This window comes from Artibeus jamaicensis, unplaced genomic scaffold, assembly GCF_021234435.1.
Source record: "Artibeus jamaicensis isolate MK-2021 breed Jamaican fruit bat unplaced genomic scaffold, CSHL_Jam_final scaffold_537, whole genome shotgun sequence".
Classification (NCBI taxonomy): domain Eukaryota; kingdom Metazoa; phylum Chordata; class Mammalia; order Chiroptera; family Phyllostomidae; genus Artibeus; species Artibeus jamaicensis.
Window position 1 is genome coordinate 35,341,227 of NW_026522047.1, and position 25,445 is coordinate 35,366,671.

The 25,445-nt window shown below is 37.1% G+C and overlaps 1 protein-coding gene across 2 annotated transcripts in view; it reads right to left on the reverse strand.

Moving 5' to 3' along the window:
- The window catches only part of GLRA3 (glycine receptor alpha 3), a 137,817-nt gene that overhangs the window by 18,555 nt on the left and 93,817 nt on the right, over nucleotides 1-25,445 (reverse strand). For both annotated transcript variants that reach the window (XM_037144049.2, XM_037144050.2), the window contains exons 6-7: nucleotides 22,431-22,568; nucleotides 16,319-16,533 (exon numbers count right to left, since the gene is read on the reverse strand). In XM_037144049.2, the coding sequence (XP_036999944.2) occupies nucleotides 16,319-16,533; nucleotides 22,431-22,568 (353 nt within the window). The remainder of the gene's footprint in view (nucleotides 1-16,318; nucleotides 16,534-22,430; nucleotides 22,569-25,445) is intronic.

Genomic DNA, 25,445 nt, shown 5'->3' on the forward strand with positions numbered 1-25,445 from the left:
TTGGCTAATTTTTTGAAAAAGGTACTATACCATACAAATGATGAAAGAAAAAATAAAATGAAATACAACTTTACCTTTAGGATTGTATAGTATAATGCCTGAAAAGTGAAGTCACATTAAAATACACCTTCAGCCCTGGCTGGTGTGGCTCAGTGGATTGAATGCCAGCCTGTGAACTGAAAGGTCACAGGTTTTGATTCCCAATCAGGACACATGCCTGTGTTGCAGGCCAGGTCCCCATTTGGGAGTTTGTGGGAGGAAACCAATAGATGTCATCTCTCACACATCAATGTTTCTCTCCCTTTCCCCCCTCCCTTCCCCTCTCTGAAAATAAATACAATCTTAAAAAAATAAAGTAAAATACACCTTCGTGGTAGCATAATGCATGAAAAAGTATTAAGTAAGACTGAAATATATATAATGCTGTTTACCTTTTTAGCTCTATATTTTCTTCATTAAAAAATGTTTCTTTTGAGATAATTTTAACTTAGAGTTGTCACAAGCACAGTAAAAAGAACTCCCACATCTGTAGTTAACATTTGCTTACATTTGTGTATTTCTATATCTCTACCTCTATTATTGTATTTATATACATCTATATCTATGCTTTTCTCCCTGAACTATTTGAGTCTAATATGCAGACCTGAAGCCCCATTACCCCTAAATATTCATGTATTTTCTAAAAGAACACTCTCCTAACGTGACCCTAACACATCCAACAAAACCAGGAAATTAACATTGATAGAACACTACCATCTAATCCTAAGACTCATTCCCATTTCACCAATTGTTTCAATAATGCTCCTTTTAGCAGAAAAACATTTTCCTTGTGGTCTAAGAGTTAGTCTGTGGTAGAATCACGTGTTGCATTTTCTCATCTTCTCTCTTTAGTTTCCAATGTGGAACTTTGTTCAGTCTTCCCTGGGCATTTGTGACCTTGACATTTTGAATTAGTGCAGACCAGTTATGTTTTAATGTTTCTTACTTTTGGTTTATCAGATATTTCCTCACTGTAGACTCAGACAATGGGGCTTTAATGAGAACACTAAGTTTCTCTACCACAAAGCTACTACATTTCCCTTGTGTGGAGGTGACTTGAAACCACATAAAATATCCTTTTACTCTTTAAACATTCACCTTCTGGACATTGATGATACTTTCCTGAACCAATTATCACAATGACTACATAAATAATGATTTTCTGATTCCATTATTCTGTCTATATTCATTGGTTAGGATTATATATAGTAAGAGAAGCATCTCTCTCTCACATTTGTTTACTCATTTACTTATTTACTATGAACTAACAATTTTGTTCAGTGGGTTACACTATATTGATGTTCACATTGTCTAGACTGGGTCAGCAGGAGCTCCTAGAAATCAGTCCATACATCGTCTTTTGGCAAGTCTCCATCATGGTATGAGTACACCCTTCCTTGCTGGCACAAGGTATTCCAACTCATCTTGCATGTTTCCTGTCCCAGTTCTGGACCGAGCCCTTTCTCTCAGAATCCTTTCTTTAGTGAAGAACAGTTTTTAGAAACCAAGATCTGGGCATGGGGTGTGCTCACTGCTTCCTGGGTATCACTGTTGCCAGGCCCTCTCAGTAGCTAGAGCTAGGAGTTACATGTAGAGGGGTGGAAAAACATAGGTTTACAGTAGTAATAAGTAATGCAATAACTAATAAATAATAATAAAAGAATAAACTGTTTCACATATAACTGTAAACCTACTTTTGCCCACCCCCGTGTGTGTGTGTGTGTGTGTGTGTGTGTGTGTGTGTATGTATCACATATATATCACAATACAGGGTCTAGCAAAAGTAACACCTGCTTCAGTGTGGTTGGTAGGGCAATAATATGGGTGTAATAATTTATAGTTTTAATCTGAATACTTCACTTAAAATGTCATATGCTGTACTTGAGTGTGATATTGTTATGTTATAGAATTACATGTGATAGATTATAGAATCTATTACATTATAGATTTTGTAATAGAGGATTTTACAATAAAAAAGAGTTTTATTTGTGCCAGACCCTGTATATATAACATATATAATACTATATATTTTATAATATATGCAATTATACAGTTTATATTATTATATACTATATTTTATATATATAAGCATATCTATCATCTACCTATCTATATTTTAAACATGAATTGCCACTGGTTATTTCAAGTTCCAATTCAATAGCACAGAGTTCATTCTATCTTTTACTCTTTCCATGTAGCTAACAGTTTCCTCACACAGTAAAAAAGTTGGCTCTCATATATTTGATTATAAACCCTGGAACTAACTAATACCTTAATTCCGCTGGCCAGTCCCAGCCTGAGCCTCACGGGTCCCCACCACCTCACTAGCTCTGGCCCAACACCTGAAAGCCCCGCTGGCTGCCCCGGGTCTCAATCATGGACTCGGGGCCTGCCAGCCCCCGTCAGCCTCCTTGACCCTGACCACCACCTGAGCTACAGATCTTGCTGCATTCTCTCACCTCCAAGGGAAGAAGAGGACAGGAAAAAATGGAAAGGAATAGATAACTTTAAATTTTTTATTCTGAGAAATGAAAAAAAGGGAAGAGTGAAAAGCAGAGCCAGACTTCTATTTCCTAGAGACAGATTAATATAGACCCAACTCCTTTGGGAGAGAACAGTTCAGTAACTTTTAACAAATTGCTTTAATCTTGGTCTCAGGCTAATTGGACAGTGATTTACTGCACATGGATATTGTTCAAGGATAAAAAATTTCTTCTGAGTTTTAGTGTCATTTCCTGTTATAGATGTCATTTCCTGTGTATGACACAGCTGAAGTGTTATACTTTGAGAGCATTATCAGTAAAATCATTACCTTTTGTGGAATAGGCATGAGACCATTGATTCTATTTCATACTTTAGGCTTGCCAATTAGATGTGGGAAAAACTCATCTGTCAAGCATTAGAAATATTCATAACAGATATTTATGAGACTTATTTTTTTTAGTTTTTCCTAGGAAATGGACAGTTACCTAGAAGTTTGCTTTCCTGCTGATAGAAATAAATGTCCCTTTCCCAAGAAGATGTAGTCCCGGGAGAACTGAAAGGCAGGCACAGGCAAAGGTGCACTCCCTCCTTTTCTGGAGGTAAAGTGTAGCTACTTTAAGGAACAAAACTTTAAGGAACTTTAAGGAAGTAGCTACATTTTAAGGAACCTGTAGCTACTTTAAGGAACAGAACTTCACACTTTGAAAATCTGACTATTTCAATGCTGTTTGTATCTTCCGTATTTTTTCCTTTCTCATCATCTTTAATATTTGGTGAAGTTATTTTTGCCAAATGTCAGCCTGTGGGAATCGTGATCAAATTTAGGTTGTGGTTTAAAAGGGGAAGTGGCTCAATATTTGGGGAAGCTTGTGGTGAAGAAAGAAGAAAACCCAGGAAGGAAGCACCTCCCCACCACCGTTCCCAGGTCTCGGGCTAGGCTTTGCCCAGGTCTGTTCCAAATCCCATGACACCTGTGTCTACTCAAATGTGTTACAGTGTAACTGCTTAGTTCTTGTTTTATCTCTGTCGAAACTGTTAATCCTTTGAAGGCAGATGGCATCTCTGTTTTATTTCTCATGATGAGAGTGCTTGGCATGCATATACGTATTTGCTGAGTAAGTGGATAGATAAATGAAGATGTAAAATGTTAAAATACAGGGGAAGAATGCATCCTAGGTGATGATTTATATAAAGGGTCACTTTCTGGAGTAATGCTTTGTTCATGCCTTGGATAGATTAATATTCTTTTTAAAAGAGGGCACTTCTTAACACCTCCAATGATATAACTGACATATGAAATATGCCAACAAAGAGGCTCTCTGCAGCACCTCCTCTATCTTAAGCATGACTTTTGCTAATCAGAATGTCCTCTACTGAGCAAAGAGAAGCACATCCTCACTTTATTCAAGCACTATGCTAAGTGTCCATCTGCGTGTAAAGTATAAATTTACATCTCGTAAGTTCTGCAGTTGCCTTCATATACATACAGTCCTGGTGCCGCCTCAAGCCACACCATTCCTGGAAGAACATGACTCATAAAGGATGCATGCACTCTTTGCCAACCCGAGTGTATAATGACATGAACCAGAGATTAAATTGGAAATTTAATTTCCAAATTAATCCAATGAATGTTTTCAATGATGACAGACTCATGCAAACATCCCTTGTGTCTGCCAGGTTTCTGTTCACTGAGAGCAGTTCCCAACCATTGAGGCTTAAAAGCCTACTTTCTTCATTCTCTCTTCTTATCCCATTCACTTAGGTCAACTTTTTCTCCTCTCCCACCCTCCCTGATCCTAGATGTACAGCAAACTCTGGCCCTGGGTAGTCTGGCATCTCAGCTTAGTGACTTTGAATAAAGACAGCAGTTTTTAATCCAACACACTCATTACATACTCATGAGCTATAACCCACTCCCCATGCGATTCAGAATTATCACCTTCTTTCTGTCCCCTACTGCCTGCTCTCTATCCTTTGGGGCATTTTCAATCTGATTAAGCTCATCCTTCTGGACCACCTTGCCCTCAATCCCATGGTCCACTGTGCTGCTGGAACCCTAGTTCTGTTTTAAGCAGCAATCTCTCCTCAATATTACCCCTTGAATACATATCCAAAATATGTTTCACAGTGTATAAATCTGTTCATGGTTGGATCTCAACTTACCTTTCTCACTACGTGTGTTCATTCACTTTTTCTCATTCAACATTTACTGAACAGCATTAATGAACCCAGGTTCTGTTTTTAGTATAGTAGTTACAGAGATGAGTAAGATAGACAAGATCTATGTTTAACTATTGACCTTGACCCATTGTGCACACATTATTTATTCATGTACTTTTCTTGTTTAAGTTCATTTCCTATGAGCTCAAACAAGGGTCAGGTCTTATTCATCTTCGTATTTCTAGGACCTAGCATGGTGCTTGGCCCTCGCATAATGTTGCTTTGATTGAACCATGTGGAGTGGTTCATGATCACTAGCCATTTATTATAGAGAAGTAGTTCTAACAGCTAACATGTAAGAGAATGTTCTTAGTGATATCCATAGAACTGCTTAATGTTTTGAGTAGTTGTTCAAAAGTAACACTTTTAACCCTCACAATTAATGAGGAAATTATTATCATTTTAGAGATGTGGAGACTGAGGCACAGTAAAATAACTTGTCACATAGCTGCCATTAGAGACTGAATATGTCCTTTCAAGCATTAGATTTTGGCAGCTGAATTTTGAAAGGAGAGATTGGTGCTCTTATAAAAAGGACCCCAGAGAGTTGCCTCATCCATCCCACCATGAGAAAACACAGCTAGAAGATCCTTTTATCTATTCCTCATGAAGGGGCCCTCACTCTACCAGGCACCAAATCTGCCAGTGCCTTCACCTTGGACTTCTCAGGTCCCAGAGGTATGAGAAATAAATTTCTGTGGTCTAGAAGCCATTCAGTCTATGGTATGCTGTTGCAGCGGCCTGGACTAAGACAGCTACCAAGCTGCAAAGCTAAAACTTGAATACAACTGATCTGGCTCCAGAGCCCATGAACTTGACTACTGTTCTAGATCATTTAGTTATTAGGCTCTTTCTATTTATGCTACCACTATAAATTTACAACTATGAACATGTTTAAGGAAGAACAAATTTTATATCTTAACATTCAAGCCTCTTTAACTTTTATCTGATAGTTAAAAGTGAAGTCAGTATACAAAACACCTATTGTAAAGTTCTCTATACTTTTTGGTTTTGATCCTAAAAAACCAACCTCCCAGCAGACAATAAAGCAAAGGGACATGAGCATTGTATTTACCACATAAAACCAAACTGGTTGCTCTGGAGAAAAAACATTAGATCAGGGCAATACTTTGTCCTCTGAAGTCCAATGAAAGCCTCCTCAACACTATTCTTACCTTAATTATAATGAAGTGTTTCTGCGAGCTAGGAGACAACTGCCTACTTGTCATGTGATAATTCAGGAAGAGATCAGCCTGATAAACTATTTGAGTATGCAGAGTTAGATTATTGCAAGGCCTTATCTGTTTCATTCTAAAAATCTTTTATAATGCAGGAAAAGGAATAGAAACATCATATTCTGTATATTTCTTATATCATTTTATTTTTTAATGCATTCATTCTACTTTGCCAATTTATTTATCATTAGGAAATAGAGAAAGCCTGCTTCTTGCGTTCCAAGTAAATATATATATAATTGGATGTTATTATTATCATCCTGACCATAAGGCTGGAACCAAATCACCTAACCCTGGGAAGCAGGCATGCTTGGGGAGCCTGCCTGAGCTTGAATTTGTCCGCATCCACCTTTCCAGAGATGCAAGGCAGTGGGCAGAGGAGGGTTCAAGGTAGGATGTAATGCAATAACAAACTCCCCAAATCTCACTGACCTGAAACAAGGAAAGACACTCCATGTCCCCTTTGAGTTTAATGGTGACTCTGGACTGTTACTGTCATTATCAGCCTCACTGTGATCTCATTTGGAAAATTGGCAAGGCCCACAGCAGGGGAAAACCAAGGTACTGATGGGCCTCATGTTTGGTAATGTATATTCCAGATTACACATAGCACACAGGTCACTGCTCAAAATTCATTCATCACAACTGCTCACCGTCAGCCCCAGTGACAACAGAGCAAAGTAGAGCCCTGCCTGGCACCTGAAAGGCGGAGAGAGCCAGCCTTGGTGGCTGAGGGAGTGGATGGGGCAGGTAGTGCCCTTGGTGCTTCTGAAACACGCCCTACGGCACAGAACTGAGGACAGTGCGGGTTACAGTCTGATCGCTGCTTACCACATCTGGGTGGATATCTACAACAGCTTTGTTAAGGAGCAAAACTCACCGCTTTACAGAAGCTGTTAATTCTTAGAGTGTGACATAGAAAAAGAACCCTCCCTGATCCTCAGTCCAAAATTTCCTCTCACCGTAGTGTCAGGTCAAAGTTCAGTAAGATCAGCTGGAAGGAAGTACAAAAACGGGAGTCCAGGTAGAGGACCCGGAGGTCATTTTAGTTTGCGCTCTCTGATTCACAGGGATACACAGATTGCATATATCTCAGGTAATCTTTCACCACTAAATTTACTGTTACACTAGTTTTTGATAAGATTATTGAGTAGCAACAGTTTCAGATTATACCCTCACAAGTGCATTGGAGAGGCCCGCCAAGTTCATGCCTTTACCCTCCCCCTCCACACAGACGTGCTCAAGAGTTTTGCTTCCTAGAACCAATAATGTCCTGTTCTACAGCCCGTACAAGGCAAAGCACTGAGGCGACCATAGTTTTTATATTATAACCCAGACTGTACATTATAGTAAATTCTACTTACTAAATTATAAATTACAAGTGAGACCACTATTAATCAATCCAGGAATAAAAATTTAAACTGCATTGACAAGCAGCACAACTTAAAGTCAAGAATAAGAAATTGATTAAACCAGAACCTGGACAATAATATTGTAATAACTATGCATGGTGCTGGTGGGTCCTAGGCTTAGGGGGATCACTTCGTAAATTGTATAAATGTCTAACCACTACGCCATACACCTGAAATTAATATCATATTGAATGTCAATGGCAATTGAAAATAAAAAATGAAACCTGGAGTTTGGATCACACGTCTCATGTAAACAAACCTACCTCTAGGCACTCTGTGAGGTAAATTTTTGAGGAATCACCTGAGAGTGATTATTTGGTCTGTTCTTTTCTCAGTCCAAATGTGTTTTCTATTTTGGAAAAAGGTATAAAAAAATCACAGTGCATTTTTTTCAATTAGCTAAAATGGCACTTTGAACAGGGCAATTTTTTCTGCCACTACTGGCATTATTCAATCCTAGTGGGTTCTCCCAGTTCCTTAGAATCGGGAAATAAACTGTGAGGCCTAATTCCAGCTATGGGGTGACCGAGTGACAAACGTACACAGCTAAGTGGTTTTTCTCTGAGGTCAGCAGGAAATGTTCCTGCTGAATCATGGTTTTTGTCCTAGAGGGTTCATTTCAAATCACACTGGCTATTCATTAATCTTTGGTTTTGTAAAGTGCCAACTGTAGTCCCCTGAATCCTACCTTTCTCGCTAGTATAAAACCTGAAGAAGAATTTCGCATTTTGTAATGCTTCTAGGTAAAATTAATGTTCGTTTCAAAATCATGTTGATTTTCATTTAAGACCTAAAGCCAGAGAAACAAAGGAATAAGAACAAAGGCCAAGAATAATGTTTTCAAAGCAGGGGTTGAAGCGGAGTAAAGTTGATACCAATAGAGCTGAAGGAAAGGTCCCAAGAACTGCTTCTTTGGGGTTCTAGGCAGCAACTCCTGCAGCACAGGGTGCTGTGCGCTTCAGCATTCATTGTCCTGGAGGGGGCCACACAAGGACAGCACAGTCCCACTGATGCCACCTTCATGCCGACTATGCTCCTCCCAACCCTTAGTACGTGAAGGATGCTTAGAACACAATATTTATTTTCCACCTTTGGTTTTTATTTTGAGAGATAAAATGTAACAGAGAATCATAATAGCAGAGCTGCACTATTTCCAAAATTATAAACCTCACTAATCCCTCCAGCCATCCAAAAGTGCAGCACGAAAGGCTAAGGTATTTCGAAAGGTCACCTGGTTATCTCTGATTTCCGCTGCAGCTATGGGAGTTTTACTGTTGTCTGTTTTATAGGACATGAACCATGCTTCGCACTTAAATGAAACTGTAAAATATAGAGGCCACTGGAAATGCTTCTTAAGTACATGCTGTCAGTTACTGACATTTCTTAATATATTGATTTTTTACTGCTCAGTTAAGGTTGAATTGTATTTGCAACTTATTTCTCTGCATTTTTATTGGATATTTTGTGTTTCTATAACATCATCTTCATTGTAATAATATACTTTCTTATTCTCTATTCTCTGAAGTCTAAGACCTTTTCTTTAATTTCAAACAGGAATCGTAAAGAGAGAAAGCCTGTTAGGTGCTTTCCACACTGATTTTTGGCCTGAATTCGTTATTCCACTAGGGGAGGGGAAGTTTTCCACCCATATTATCTGTCAGGCGGATTTGCAGTGTGGTCCTAGGATATATATGAATGTGGGAAAAGGAGGGTTAGACATTACTGAGGTAAAAATATCTCAAAGTTACATATACATCTTTTACTTTTAAGTTCAGTTTGAGGCCAAGGCCATTGCATGATGTCACTTCAAAAATATTTTAAGCTTTGTGATTGATTAGATGCTTTTTCATAATTATGCCTTCAGATTTAAGAAATTATGCAGTGGTTCTGTGTCTACATGAGCTACAGAGGACCTGCTTGATAATCACTAATTTTCAGTTTAATGAGAAATAGTGAGCCCAATAAATATAGGTTCTAAAGTCACAGGTAGAACCAGAAATGTTTACCAATTTCTAATCTTGTATTACAGGACCCACCTATGCTTAGGAATTATCTCTTTAAAAAGCACTAATAAGACTTGATGATATTCATATGCATTACTTGTTATGATTTTAACAAAAAGTATATGAATAAACAATTCTGTTTTCTATGCATTTTTCTCCCTCTCTCCCCTATGTGAATGCAATATAGAACCAAATTATTACCATAATGTCTTCAATGAAATTTTTTCCAAAATTAAACTTACTGCCCATATTAAAAATTATCTTATAAAGTTAAAATTTACTTATTAAATACTTTGTCACATTAATGAATTTAAAATGAACTCAGTAGCATCATATTTGCACTAAATTTGATTGAAGTAATTTTAATCAACTATGTTTTGAATAAATATTAGAATCTTGTATTTAAATGGTGAGAACCAAAACATTATTAAGAGTAATAGTTATTCATTGCTGCATTAATAAGAACACCTATTACTCTATAACTCCTCTCTCCCAATTTTCATCATTGTTAATATTTACAACTTACTCTCCTATAAAATTGCAGGGTATTTTTTTCAGAAAGTATTAACATATATTTTGAGAACTAATTAGATAAAAACAGTGAATAGAAGTCCTTCATTTCTCTTCCCTTTTTAATGTAATGTCACTTTATAGGTCTTTGTGTGCTCATACAATCATAGTTCTCCAGTGAAAAATAACAGTTCAGTTTATATTTTCTAACAGTTGTAATTACTTCTAGAGGTGGCATCTTTACGAACAATAAAAACTTAATCTGAAAGCTATCTTTGTGTTTTCTAAGAACCAATGTTTTTATTATGCTGTAAGTTAAATGTATGTCATTTTTTATTCTTTTCCATTAATTGGTTATTCTCAGGGGAAAAATAGGGTTCTATGTAAATAAAGAATAATTTCAGTTTTCACATTCTCTTTAGAGAAATGAATAAAATGACATACTCTTGCTTTTCAAGTTAAGTATCTTTTAAAAATCTCAGTACTAAGTAAATGTTTAAAAGTTTGCATTGTCTTTAAATATCTGCATGATATTTACTCAGTAGACACACACTGTGCACTGAGTTAGGCTCTGAGGATAGAAGTATGTTCAAGACAGTCTATCCTTTCAAAAGCTGTTCCTTGTGGGGTTCACAGACAAACTGAATGAAGGAAAAAGTGAAAGGAAATAATTTAGAATTAGCAGCTTTGGGTACAGAATTTGCAATCTTAATCAGTTCCTGGCTTCTGTGCAATATTTCATTGATTAGCCACCTTGGAAATTTCCAGTGTTTCTTCTTGTGTGAAGATGGGTAGCTGTATGTGGAATGAGATGGCCACAGTGGTGGGGCAGAGTGGGAGAGACCACATAGACTCCTCCCTCTTCCCTTTCTCCATCCCTTCTTCCCCTCTTGTTTCCTTTAGTATTTGCAAATATGTGGTCTGAGGAAGGAGATAGAAAGGATTAGCAAATTATAGTCCCTGAGGCAGATAAGATAATTTATTGGCCATCCCTTTTTCCTCCTTTTTTCTCCTAGGGTTTCCTGTGGGTGGAGTACAGTCTGCCATTCTGGAATGACCTAGGAATGAGAACCTAAGTGACTGTATGCCATGTCTGGGCAAAAAACTTGCATGTTCCTGCTTGCCTTCTTGCTTTCCTGCACCCTTCCATGGAAAAAGCATGCTACTGGGACCTGAATTCCCCAAATGGGAAGACCCAGGGGTCAGGCCTGAACCCACTCCACAGCCTAGATCCGAGCCATCCTAAGGCAGCCAGTCTCAGACAAGCCCAGAAGAGGCACAGGCAATGCACAGGCCTCTAAGGAAGAATAAATGTGATAAGCCACTGAGATTCGGAGATTATTTGTTATACAGAATAAGTGCAGTATAACTTCATGAACCAGTGATCCTTAATATAGTAAGAATCTCATAATATATTGTGTTCAGAGACAGGGTTTTGATAAACTTGGAATCTAGAAATTCTCCCACCCTTGCCAAGTTCATGTCTAGGTGAGCATGAATAAGTGTGTGTGAATATGTGTGTGCATATATCTGTCTATTTAACATCCTGATGTAATAGATTTGAAGCTCATTTCTAAAAGACTAAAGCAGTGTGTATATGGTGATACTTGTGTATTTTTTGAGAATGAGATGAAAAAGAAAACACTCACCAAAGCTAGATCTTAGCTGGTCTCTATGAACAGAATGAATGAATGAATGGCAGTAGGTCTCTAATAGGAAATACCTGATCTTTGGAAGCAGAAAAGAAAGAGTAAGGTGTTTGTAATATCGCAGAATATCCATGACCTTCCCAGAGTTCCTTAATGAAGGTTCCTCCTAGAACCCATTCTAAATTAAAATTAGATTTTGTTCCTTCTCTTTATTTGGTTTATTTCTACTGCTCCCCATACTTACTAAAGAATATAATTCCCTCAGTGCCAAGATCTTAATAAGGTATTAGTACAAATCAAATTTATACCAAAAATAATTAAATTATTATTACTCTCTCCTCTTTTACCCTGATTAAAAAATCCTCCTTGGAAAGATTGCCTTTACACTTCTTAAAAATACCACAAAATGTTGGGATATCAAAATTTGGGAGAAAGTTTTGGGGTGAATAGGTGTCACCTTTGACAAAATTATCTGACTTTAGTCTGGCAATTCTGTATACAGGGGAGAGATGGTCATGGGGGAAGAAGGGAGAGAGGACACTTTGAATGTTCTGGTTCAGTTCCAACTAAAGGAGGAGGGAGGGCCAACCACAAATGCATTTTTTCCTCCTCTTTATGGGCTTTATACTACTCATAGGAAAATTACCCCTGGTCTGCTTCCTACCCAGCTGCCGTTTACTCCCTGAAGTCTGAGGCCTACATGTTCCTCTTCAGAAATTTGGAGGTTTTGACAATGCTGCATGATTATCTTATAAACATCTCAGAGTTAAGGGGTTCAATCACAGACCAGTTTCCTTCCCCAGACTGCCCCATCAGTAACTATCACAGCTACTGCTTGCCCAGTTTCTACCCAAATGCCACCCTTCACTCCTGCCTTTCCCTTAATCTGCCATGTCCAGTTCAGAAGCAGATCCTGACTGTTTCACCTCCCGATTCACCCGCCTCTCAAAAAACATCTCTCTTTCTATATCTATCTGCCACTACCTACTTCTGTTGCTCCCAGTCTCACCGTGATGCCATCACCACAAAGTCAGAGAGGTCACTCCTTTTGTGAAAATCCTCCCAACATCTACCCCAAATAAACCTAATTCTTAACAAGGTCCATAAAAAACCTCCATGGCCATGGCTCTACAATCACCACCATTTTTTCTCATCTACTCAAAGGACACAACTTTGAAAAGTTGCTAGCAAGAGAATGCACCGTCACCCTCTTCGGGCCGCTGACGCAGGCACAGTAGAAATGCCAAATAGTTTCAAGTTCCAAGGAATGAATACCAGGAGTCTTCTTGCTCTGGGCTACTACATGCTTAATTTATCGTGACACCGCAGAGGCCATTATCAGAGAGGACTCTCGGCTCTGCAGTTGCCAAGGTGCTGGCTGAAGTATATTCATTGAAAGTGTCTACTCTGACTCCTTCATTTTCTATAGGAGATATATTAGCACAGAGCTTGGATAAAATACTAAGCAGTTGTAAATTAATGATTTATTGTTTCTTCTTCGTATGCCTGAGAATTCCTATTGTTTTCCTGAATTTAGTTTGTTTCCCTACTTCCTAGATTTTGTCAGTAGGGCAAGGGTGGCAAGTCTTTCAGGCATCTGAGGGTGCTTTTGTGAGGTTGAGAATAGCAAATCTTAAGGTGCATGGTTTCAGACATCTGTTCTTAAATGCAAATATGAGACCCTTGTACATTGCCTTCCTAGTCCCTCCCTTACCCCATCACAGAATCAGGTTTTCAAGAAATTTTCTATTCTTGCCCTGGCTGGTGTACCTCAGTGGACTGAGCATGAACTGTGAACCAAATGGTCACTGGTTCAATCCCTAGTCAGGGCATATGCATGGGTAGCAGGCCAAGTCCCCTGTGGGGATTTGAGAGGCAACCACACATTTATGTTTCTCTCTCCCTCTCTTTCTCCCTCCCTTCCTTTCTCTCTAAAAATAAATAAAGAAAAGAAAATTTTTACTCTTTTGAATGACTTCCCTTAATAGGTTAGTTCTTGTTTATTCTGGTTATTCACTGTCTGCCTTCCTGAATTCTACTATATGAATATGCTCAACCTTCTGTTCCTTAACTCTCACAAAGCCTAAAATAATATGGTCACTTCATCTTAAGACATCACCTTGCTAATCAAAACATTTTGTAGCTCAGAATTAGGCCCTGGCTGGCATAGCTCAGTGAATTGAGTGCGGGCCTGCAAACCACACGATTGCGGTTCGATTCTTAGTCAGGGCACATGCCTGGGTTGCAGGCCAGTTCCCAGCAGGGGACTCATGAGAGGCAACCACACATTGATGTTTCTCTCCTTCTCTCCTTCCCTTCCTCTCTAAAGATAAATAAATAAAATTTTTAAAAAAGAATTAAATGTTATCACATTTCCAGTGGCCACATCACTGTCTCTATGATTTGAGAGATGTAGGAGCTTTCTACACATTTATGTACATAATTGAACTCATAGTTAAAAATTTATTATTCTTTCCCTGAGATCACAGTGAAATAAACCCCTTTTTTAAAAACCTTTCTTATTTTTTGAGAAAAAGTTTAAAGTCATCCCAAACTCTTCTTTCCTTTAAAAAATTAAAAAGCAAGCTGGTGTCTTCATTCATTTTTTTTTAAACGTACTGCCTTTTAAATTTCTGCTTCCTCACTGAAATTAAGAACAGGCTGACAAGGAGGAAGCGGAAATTAAAAAAACAGTAAGTTTTAAAAAGCGAATGAAGACACAAGCTTGCTTTATTTTTGACAGTGACCAGAGGGAAGAGGGGAGGGAATTTCAGGGGAAAAGAGGAAGGATTTGCGAGAACAAGTATAAAGGACGCGTGGACGATAACAAGGGGGGGGCGTGGAAACGGAAGGGAGGTGGGGAGGGCTGGGAAGGTGGGCTGGGTGGGGGTAAAAGGCCAAAAACTGTATTTGAACAACGATTAAAATGCAATGAATAAATAAATAAGTTAATGAATTAATTAATTACATAAAGCCTGCTCCCTCCACCCAAACCTCCATGATCTCCCAACTCTGCCTTAATCTCTGGATCCAAATGCCCTGACACTGCACCTCTTAGAAGCTGAGATACTCGAACATAAAACATTTTGTGCTCTTCTGGTTGACAACTTACAGAAAAACAAGCTTTGCTTTCTGTTTAGCTCATGAAGAAAATCAGTGAGTCAACCGGCAACTTCCTCTACGTGTTGACCATAGAACTGTATTATTTTTCAGAGCCCTTCAGACACTTAGACATGTACCAGGGGTCGGCAAAAGGAGGTTTACAGATGCTTGTGTGGCAAAGACACGCGGGTTGTGGTCATTGCAACAGCGGTATTAATACTCAGAAGAATGCCACAGTGCAACTCTAAACCTGCTTTTGCCTCCTTTTGTATAGATAAGCACTGAAATGAATTAGTTTAATCTTACAGGCAGATTTATAATTTTCATTTGGATAATATTTTATAAAACACTAGTTGATATGCATTCTTTTGAAAATACAACTATTTAAATAAAAACTTCATTTTGAAAGACTATTGTTAAGTCTTAGGAAGACAGAATGAGCATTGTTAAATATCAAGTTTTTCCTATGTTAAATAATACTTTTAGGAATAAAATGTCCTGTCATCATATTTTATTGATTTGGACATTTTAATCTTATAAATTCAAACATAGAATGTAATCCATATTAAGGGTTAAGGGAGCTATGATTGTACATTTATAATTTAGTTGGCATGGCAACTGGATTGCATTGTGCACAAAAATAGCAAATATAATCTTATTATATTTATATTATTACAATGAAAATAGTGAAGATTGTTGGAAGTTAGACAGAATTACTTAGATAGTAGAAATTTCTTCCTTAGAAGTCATTAAGAAGAAGAAAATAACATTCTGTGGCTATGTTGCTAAGTGGATGAAAAAAGCTACTGTTTTTATTTCAGCGTATCTTGTGAAAAAAGATGGGGTCTTTTACAAACTTCATTGTTTCTTTTAGTTCTGGCAGTTCAGCATGGACTACAATGAGCTGTCTTTTTTGTTGACCTGTGATAACTTAAAAGCCAAAAGTTACATCACATCCCAAAATGATATATCTAACTCAGGGTGCAGCAGTAATATTGGCATTCTTATACAATACTTGTGAAAGTGTAACTTAAAACATTTGTATTATAAATGTTTCTGATGGGAAGTTTGGCAATACCCACCAATGCTTATAGCCACCAGAGCAGCAATCCCAGTTCTAAGAATTTACACTAGGAAAATAATACAAAACATATGTAGAATTGTACCTGTGTGTATGTATATATATGTATACACATACATATACACACAGATGTGCATATAAATTCCTATATAACATTCATTACATAAATGTTTATTATTGTGTATCACACAATAGAATATAAATGTACCATAATACCTTCACCACTCAAAGTTACTGTATAGATTTACTTGACATACCTGTTTGATAAATTTCTAAATGTATACAAATCTATACATACAATTCTATAGTGTATAAGGGTATTATTGATTAGTATAAATAATTAATAATTAGTATAAATAACACAAACTGCAAATAGAAGATATCATTGGTTTGAAGAATTTTTTCCCTCCTCTACTTTTGTATTTTACAAAATTTTTAACTTGGTTATATAATACTTAAAAATCACTAATGAATAATAAGTACTATTAAAAAAGATCTGACAAAACTAACAATGATTTAATGTATATAACATATATGTAAATGTTTGTGCAAACATATGCATGTGTTCATTTTGTGCACTTACCTTTGGTAGGGAAGCTCGTGATCCTGAACTCTGTGTGGTCATAGTCAGCACAGTGGTTATTCCCAAAGCCACCCTGGCTGGAGCAGCATCCATGTTGATCCAGAATGAAACCCAGGATAGAATAACAATCAGGAGACTGGGAATGTACATCTGGATCAGATAGTATCCCATTTGTCGTTCCAGATGGAATCGCACTTCTATGCATGTGAACTTTCCTGATTGGTGGTAAAATAAATTCAGCAATTGGTGAAAGTACACTTTTGTGATGGCATCAAACGTCACAATTTTGTTTTGATAATTCTGTCCTAAAATATTTATTACAACAAAAAGGGATGCTAAATTATTTATGTAAATTTGGTTTTTTTTAATTTTTTTAATTTTATTTAGTTATTTTTCAAGTACAGTTTTTTGTCTATTTCTCCCATCCCAGCCTCCCCTGCCCCTTGCTCCCCACCTCCCTCCCATTTCCACCCCCCTTAGTTCTCGTCCCTGTATCCTTCCTATTTGTTCCTCCAAATCCCTCCCCCTTTTTCCCCTTAAATTCCCTTCCCTCTCCCCTCTGGTCACTGTCCCCTTGTTCTCTATTTCAGTGTCTTTGTTTTTTTTCTGCTTGCTTGTTTGTTTTGTTGTTTAGCTTCCTGTTAAAGGTGAGATCATATGGTATTTGTCTTTCAACACCTGGCCTTTATTTATGTAAATTTGTTTCTAAAAATATTTTTCTTATTTTTCTGCTAGCACCTAGAAGCAACATGAGAATGTACTGTTAAGGGAAATAGTATGTATTCTTATTTCTTCACACTTGATTAGCACTTCATATTTGTCAAACTACTCAAAGATCTATTATTTCACTTGATTCTAACAATTACCTCTGAGACTTTTACCCTAATAGGAGAAATTACTCAGTGACTGTTTTTTTTTCCTTCTTCATTGATTGTTTCTGGCGCTTTTAATTATTTATTTAGAGGCAGGTATTATTTGTTCCAGGGCCTTTACATTTCCTTTAAAGTCAATGCTACAGGATAAATGTGAATAGTTTCTTAAATGCAATTTCTGTAAGTTACTTTTTGCATTAATAACTTGGAATATTAGGAAAACATGTTATTTCTCATTAGCCATTTTGAACATAACTTAAAAGCACACTTACTAAAAAGAAACTTGAGATGCATTTATTCTATATATTTATGCTTTTGTGACTCTTATAGTAATTAATAGAGTCATAAATTATGGTTGAATAAAACACTTTGTTAATATTTCTGCTCATCCCCTGGCTTTATTCCCTTCTCTATGACCATGTTACCTCTCTTTAAAGTAATTGTTTATCTGAATCACCTAATGCTTGGTTTTATTCTCAACTTATTCAAACTGTTTTGAGGAGGATAAAGTCGGAGTTAATATGCTGTTTGGAACATTCTCTAACTAACTATGAGAAAAAGAAAAGGCACATCTGGGAAAAGAGTTTATTGCTAGTACCTATTGTGACCCGAGCCACATGCTACTGTAATGCATGGGCCAGGCTGCACAATAAAAGGGTGGATGAGATTTCCAAGCTTAAAAGTCTTAACAGTTTCATAAATTCTTAGAAAGTTGAATTGCACCCTGAAGTGCCTAGCAACATGAATGCAAGTTACCAATTTATCAAATACATGCAGAATGCCTAACCATTCTTGAAGTATGTGAAAATACTTTAGATTTTACTTTTTTATCTTTATTTACTTTTAATTTTTATTGTATTTTTTCCATTACCACTTAACACCCTTATACCCGCCTCCCCACAGCAATCACCACACTGCTGTCCATGTCCACGAGTCCTTTTTGTTTGATCCCTGCACTCCCTAACCTCCCCACCCAAAAGTTGCTATCCTGCTCTCCACCTATGAGTCTGTTTATATTTTGCATGTTAGTTCGGTTTGTTTATTAGATTCCACATATGAGTGAAATCATATGGTATTTGTCTTTCTCTGACTGACTTATTTCATTTAGCCTAATGTTCTCCAGGTCCATCCTTAACCCAGCTATCCCACTTCTGAGAATATATCTAAAGAGATCCAAAATGCTAATATGAAAGAAAATAAGCAGCCCTATGTTCACTGCAGCATTATTTTCAATCGCCAAGGTATGGAATTAGCCCGAGTGTCCATTATTAAATGAAGGGATAAAACAACTATGGGACAATGGAATACTACTTGGCCATAAAAAAAGAAAGAAAATGCTTTCAATTTTTGAAACTCTATAATTATAAATTTTTTAATATTTTTAAATAATGAAATAAAATACCTCAAGAATAATGAAACATTTTCATTCTATAACTGTTAAATAATTCAAGTCATCTCATGATGTAATCAGTAACAGTTACTAACCATTTGGGTACTTTGAATAAATTCTTTACAGTTTCTATGATTTTCAAGGGATAAAAAGCTCTTGTTGTGCTTCTAAAAAAGTTTTTATGATTATCAATGGGAAGAACTGTAACAGTAAATAGGTGTGGTCCTAGAGAGAAAATAAATAAGTTGTTCAGGTTTTGACGTGGCAACACTTTGAATAAATTCTTTACAGTTCCTATGATTTTCAAGGGGTAAAAAGCTCTTGTTGTGCTTTTTAAAAAGTTTTTATGATTATCAATGGGAAGAACTGTAACAGTAAATATGTGTGGTCCTAGAGAGAAAATAAATAAGTTGCTCAGGTTTTGATGTGGCAACACTAGTAAAACAAAATGACTGTGGAGCTTTTTAAAGCACCTTTGTATTTTGACTCTATTTTATGGCATTGCAGCTATTTGTTTGGGGTTGTCTGTGATTTTAATTGGCAATTAAAAGTATCCTAGCTGAAATGGATGAAGCAAAAAAGAAAAAGGAGTAAAGTTATTATAGTCAGAAATAAAGCAAAGGACATTCCTACTGACCTAAGAGAAACTAAAAGAGTTATAAATGAGTAATATGGATAACAGTATGACAAAAAGGTTAATGAGTTAGATAAAATGGAAAAATAGATAGAATGATATACGTTATAGAAACTGACCCAGGAAAAAAAGACAATCTGAATAGACCTATAAAAAGTAAAGAAGTTGAATTAGTAATTTAAAATTTTCACATAAGGAAAACTAAAGGTCAGAAGAAGCCTGCTGAATTCTATTAAACATTTGAAGAAGAATTCATAGCAATCCTTTATAAACTCTTCCAGAAAATAGAAAGCAGGGAACACTTCCTAAATCACTGAATGAGCTCAATATTACCCTCACACTAAAACCAGGCAAAAACATCACAAGAAAAAATAGAGAGAGATAATTTCTTTTATGAATTTAAATGCAACCCCCCAGCAAAATACTAGCAAATTGAATCCAGCAACATGTGAAAAGGACTATACAACATAAGTAACTGAAATTTATCATGAAATGCAAGCAAGTTTGGTTTCATATCCAAAGATCAACAAATGTAACGGGCAATATTAAAGAATAAAGACAAAAATAATATGATCATCTCAATGGATGCAGAACATTTGTCAAAAATCCAACAGTGTTTCATAATAAAAACATTCAACAACCTAGAAATAGCAGGGGGCTTTCTCAGCCTGTGAAGGGCATCTATGAAAAACCCACAGCTAACATCACACTTAATGGTGAAAAACAGAATGTTTTCCCACTGAGTTTGAGAAGAAGGCAGAAATGTCTTCTCTTGTCACTTTCATGACACATTGTACTGGGAGGTTCTAGCCAGGATAATGAAGCAAACAGCAAAACAAAAGACTTTTTAGACTGAAAAAGAAGCAGGAAAACTATCTTCATAAGCAGAAGACATTATCTTGCATATAGAAAATCCATAAGAATGCACTGGGGGTTAAAACATGCTACCACAAGGATGAACCTCAAAAACATTATGCTAAGTGAAAGAAGACAGTCACAAAGACCACATATAGTTCTATTTACACGGAACTCCCAGTAAATATAAAGCTGTAGAGACAGCTTTATAAAGCTGCTTAGTGATTGCCTAGGGTTGCTAGGACTACTAATGGACGTCAGGTTTATAATTTTTTTTCAGTTGATAAAATGTTCCAAAATACAAGGATGGTTGCACAGCTCTGCAAATATACTAAAAACCGTTCAGCTGTATTTTCTAAACAAACAAATCTTACGGTATGTAAATTATATCTCAATGAATTGATTTTTTAAAATCATTCTTCAGTTATAAGATGAACAAGATGAGGATATAATGTTTAACATGGTGGCTACAGTTGATAATACTGTACTGTATCACTGAAATTTGCTAGGAGTCTATGACTTAGATGATCTCACACACACACGAAAGATAAAAGTGTGAGGTGATGAATATGCTAATGAACTATGTAGGGGGAATCATTTCACAGTGTGTATATAGATCAAATCACACATTGTACACTAAACTTTATGTTAATTGCCCCTCAAGAAAATTGAGGGGAAGCACTCTTGCAACATAGATCTAAAAGAAAATTTTCCCATTTACAGCAAACCTGTCCCCACCCCTTCCTCCTAGAGTGCAGGCTTTAGTATTTTCACATGCACAGGCATATTTCCCCTGTTTAAATCTACTCTTTATTATTTTACTTAGTGAACATTTTTGAGCATCTGTGCACCACAGCAGAACCCAGAAATACAGAAATGAAGAGATACAATCCTTAGCTTTATAAACTTATGGTAATGAGAGAAAGACAATATATACCAGTAAGTAAACATGTACTTTGAAGATATAATTTCAGATAGTGAAAGCTGGAAGAGAAAGGGGCGTGGACTTGAGTATTTAACGTGTGCTTATAATGAAGAGTCATTTGAAGACTTGATATGTGAGCAGCCCTAAAGTATGTGAGAGGATTACGTTTGGGATAATTTGGGGAAAGAGGCTTATGTATGGAAGAAAAAGCAAGTACAAAGGAGCTGAAGCAGGAGTGAGTACGGTGAAGATGAGACAGCAAGCCGCTGTGGCCAGATTACAGAGCAGGGCAGAAAGACAGAAGAGGGTTTTGGAGAGATGGGCAAGAAACACCACCAAGTTTGTGGCTCTTCGTTTTGACAGCCTGGAGAAACGAATCCATGGCCTGACACCGACTATAAAGACTTTTTAACATTTCTCTGTAAGTTCTTTAACATGGCACCTACCCCTACGGAGTTGAGCAATGATACTGGTATTAACCCACTCGCTTTTCACTTTGTGTTGAGATGTTAAACTTCAACTCTCTACGAAATTAATATCTACGCCCCCCACCCTGAAGAAATGTGGTAAGGGGTGAGAAAATGTCAGTGACTTTTTCACCAGAGACTGTGAATTGATTAAGGAGATGATAAGATTTGCGACTTTGTACAGTAAAAGATCAGATTACAGTTCTGGGAAGCTCTGAGCTCAAGAGGAATCAGTTAATATAATAAAATGATAGAGATGGCAGCTCAAACCAGCGGGAGGCCATGCACTAACCACACTGGAGTAATGCCTTCACTGAAGACAGTTTAACAGAATTTGTAGGAATATGTTAGATAGTTAGAATAGATATTATGGGACTAACCCGTGCCAGTTGAGAGAAGTAAACAAATCTCAGGAATGTACAACTGTCATATTAAATCTTTCAGTCCTTGATGTGAATAACTACATTCGACATCTATCCTCAAAAGCAAGAGGATACTGTGTCAGTGTGAATAGCAGATGCTTAAATAACAACACCTTAAAATGCAAAAAAAAGTGGCCAAATGTTTAAGCAACTGATGTCTTAAAAAATAAAACAGCAATTTCTTTCATTTTGCTAGCAAATACCATGTTTACTGCCCAAGAAGAGTTAAAAAGTACATTTTATTTCTCACATAGAAGGTAAAAGAATTTTTTGAAACACCATTACTATGTAATTATGGGCTTTTCATACACAAACACATGCAAAAATTAAATATAATTTAACATGAAGCATTTCTTTGGTCCCATACAAACCAATTATAGGATATATGCAATGAGTCAAAGCATCTATAAATTTCCATTTTCTGCTCTGTTACTATGAAAAATATTATGCTACAGTGAAAATAATTAACCTAACACTACAATTAAGTAACAACTGACTATCATAAAAACCCAAGTTGTAAGTGTAATGAAGAATACTCAAGCCTTACCTGTATTGTAATGTTTAGTGCACTGTCGTAAATCTTTCTCCTCTTTCAACAGAAACTGGGGCAGAGTGAGTTCTTCTGCCACTTGTACAGGTGCCTTATCTTGCCATTCAAAAATGAGATCATTCATTGTGTATCCAACTAGGCAAAACATAAGTAAAATATTGATAGCATTAAATGACATTCAAAGAAGTGGAAAACACATACACTCCTTGCACGTTTTACATGGGATAGGAAGACCAGTCATCTTAACTCTATCAATTGAACTATGCCATCTCACAAAAGTTTTCTGAACTCTATTCATGTGGAACATTCATCAGATAAGGTAATAAAATGTAGTAAGCTACTAATGCATGTAGACATCTTAAAGGACATGCATATGAGTATACATTCTTTTCTTGGCATAGGCAACTGCAGGGTTAATTTGACAGTTCATTTTGGTTCTACTCCATTGGATTTCCCCTCACCCTCTCTCAAATTATCCAGGACTCTTTCAACAAAAACTGAAATGGTCACTGGTTAGGAGTGACCTCAACAGGAACATCAGCAGGGGTGACGTACCAGAGCTGATACCCTTCTTGATTAAATAATTAATTATTTTAGTTTATGGTATCTGCTTTTATGTTCCAAGCCCCAAAATGAACAAAATGATATTTTTAAATAGAAATGTCCGCTGTTCGGAAAAAATCAGAGTAAAAAGAAAATCCATATAGAATACTTTGTGGAGGCAGAAACTCTTGCACTATTAATAAGTTCGGAATAGCACTAACTCATGTATTTTGCAATAAGTATCTTTCAGCAATTTAAACTTTATATTTCTATTGAAAAGAACCTAAGAAAAGCAGAATTTTAGCTTTTTCTCCCTTCTGAGTGAGAACACGTTGAATGCATACTGGAGACCTGCTGCAGAAAGAGACCCAGAGTGGATGGCATGCGTGTGGGAAGCGTTGTTACAATGCACAACCAGCGTGGAGGCGGAAGGAGAGAGGAAGCAGGTCTGGCCTCTGAACTAAGTCAAGTGGTCAGGCAAAGGAAGCAGAAGTTCTAGGTCCAAGAAGTGACAAACAAGGGAAACTGTCCCCAGCAAATTTCCCTGTGGCTTATATCATGAGGGAGAGGCTGTGAGAGTGATTAGAATCAGCTGGAGTGAGCACATTAGGCTGAACAGAGCAATGGGTAGGAAAGGAAGCTGATCACCCTTCCCCCTCCTGCCATAGCTGGGAAAGAACCTCCCCAAAAGAGCAGAATCGATCTAGCTGTGGTGGGAATGACTGACCTCAGAGACCCAACCACACCCATCTGACTCTTGGGTATGCCTAGCAGCAGTCACCCCAATGGCAGTGGGGATGGTAGGAGTAAGAGCGTCAGTGATTAGAGGACCTCTTTATTAGACTGTCTGGGATTCTGCTGTCCAAGTTCATAGCAGCAGTATCATCAGTGTAACTAACAGCTCATTATGGAGTAAGCACTGTTTTGGTAGAGTTTGTCAAGTCATCCAGGCTACAGGGAAGACGTCTGAACTCTGGTTCTAGGCAGATATGGAAGCTATGGGGTTCGCAAGACCACTGGGCTTAGCACAGCAAGGCCTTGTGCTGGACTTGCTTATACTGAAATACATTCATTGAACCCCTCAGTTAATGATTTGGTCTCTAATTATAGAAGGCTTTTACTTTTACTCATGAGTCCTTAAATAGCAATATATCAATATGTCCATTATAAACATCATTTTAGCTGGAGAGAGAAACAAATGCACATTTCTCAAGGATCAAGAGATAGTAAAACAGGCACCACTTTGTTTCCAGGTAAGACATGTAATTTATCCTTCTATACCTGCCATCACTAATAACAAAATATGGGAAGTTTTGTCCCCAAAATGAACTGAAACCTTGTTTTGTTTTCACATTCTAAATTTTTCTTAGGGTCTTCTGTGAAAAGAAAACAGCTCCCTGAAATTCCTTCAAAGGCGAGCTTTCATTAGTCTCTAATGTAATTTATAGGTAGCATATTTAGCTTGCTGTTGAGTTAAATAATCATCCACACAAAGTGATTTAGGTATGGGCATTTCATAATCAGGTAATGCTTCTTCATTATCATCCATAAAATATTTAAATTTGAAATCGGAAGAAAAATAATAAGGTGACATATTTAAGGGATAATTCTTCTATTCTGAGTATTTTACTAGATATCTAAGTCAAATAACTAAATGGGAATTTTGCCTCAATAAACCTTCAAAGGTAACTTCTAAAAAATGAGTACTCTCCTACACAGTTCCGAGTGTTTTACCGTCCTTATGCTTTTGGTTGGCAGACTTTTACACAAGTCTGAGAATGTTAAGAAGAGACTGGCTAATGAGATCAGTGTCGTGAGTTGAATTGCCTTGTGCTGTAGTAAGCTTCACAACAACAACAACAACAAAACTTTATAGAAGGAAAGAAGGCCTTCACACTAACTTCAGCCAGAAATCTCATATGGGTGCTACAGTGAAACATGTAAACAAATGGCTCAATGCAACCAAATATTTGTCTCTTCAACAATTATTTATGGAGCCCCCACTGTATGTAAAGCCTCCGTGCAGCTTCAGGGAACATGAGGTTATGACCAGGTAGAAAATAAGTGATATGGGAGAAGTACAAAGCAGTGTATGCCTTGAGAAGGGGCATCTTTGGTACCCACTGAGGCCTCATTTGATTTGGACCTTGAGGAAAGGCAGAACCTGTACATAAAGAATGTGAGAGGTGAGGCCCTCAGGTAAAGGCATGGTATAATCCACTGAAAGACACTGCAGACTCCCGAGGTTTATAACAGGCATAGCAATAATGTCATTTGTCGAGAGCCAGTTTGCATAAAGGAGCATATGGAGTGAAAACATAAATTCATGTAAGATCGTGCAAAGTTTAAATTCTACGCTGAAAACGTGTCTTTAAAATTCCCCGGGGGCAATGACCAAACAGCTGAACCTCTTGAGCCCGCAGAATGACGTGACAAAAAATGGGCTTTAGAAACATTATTCTAGCAGGG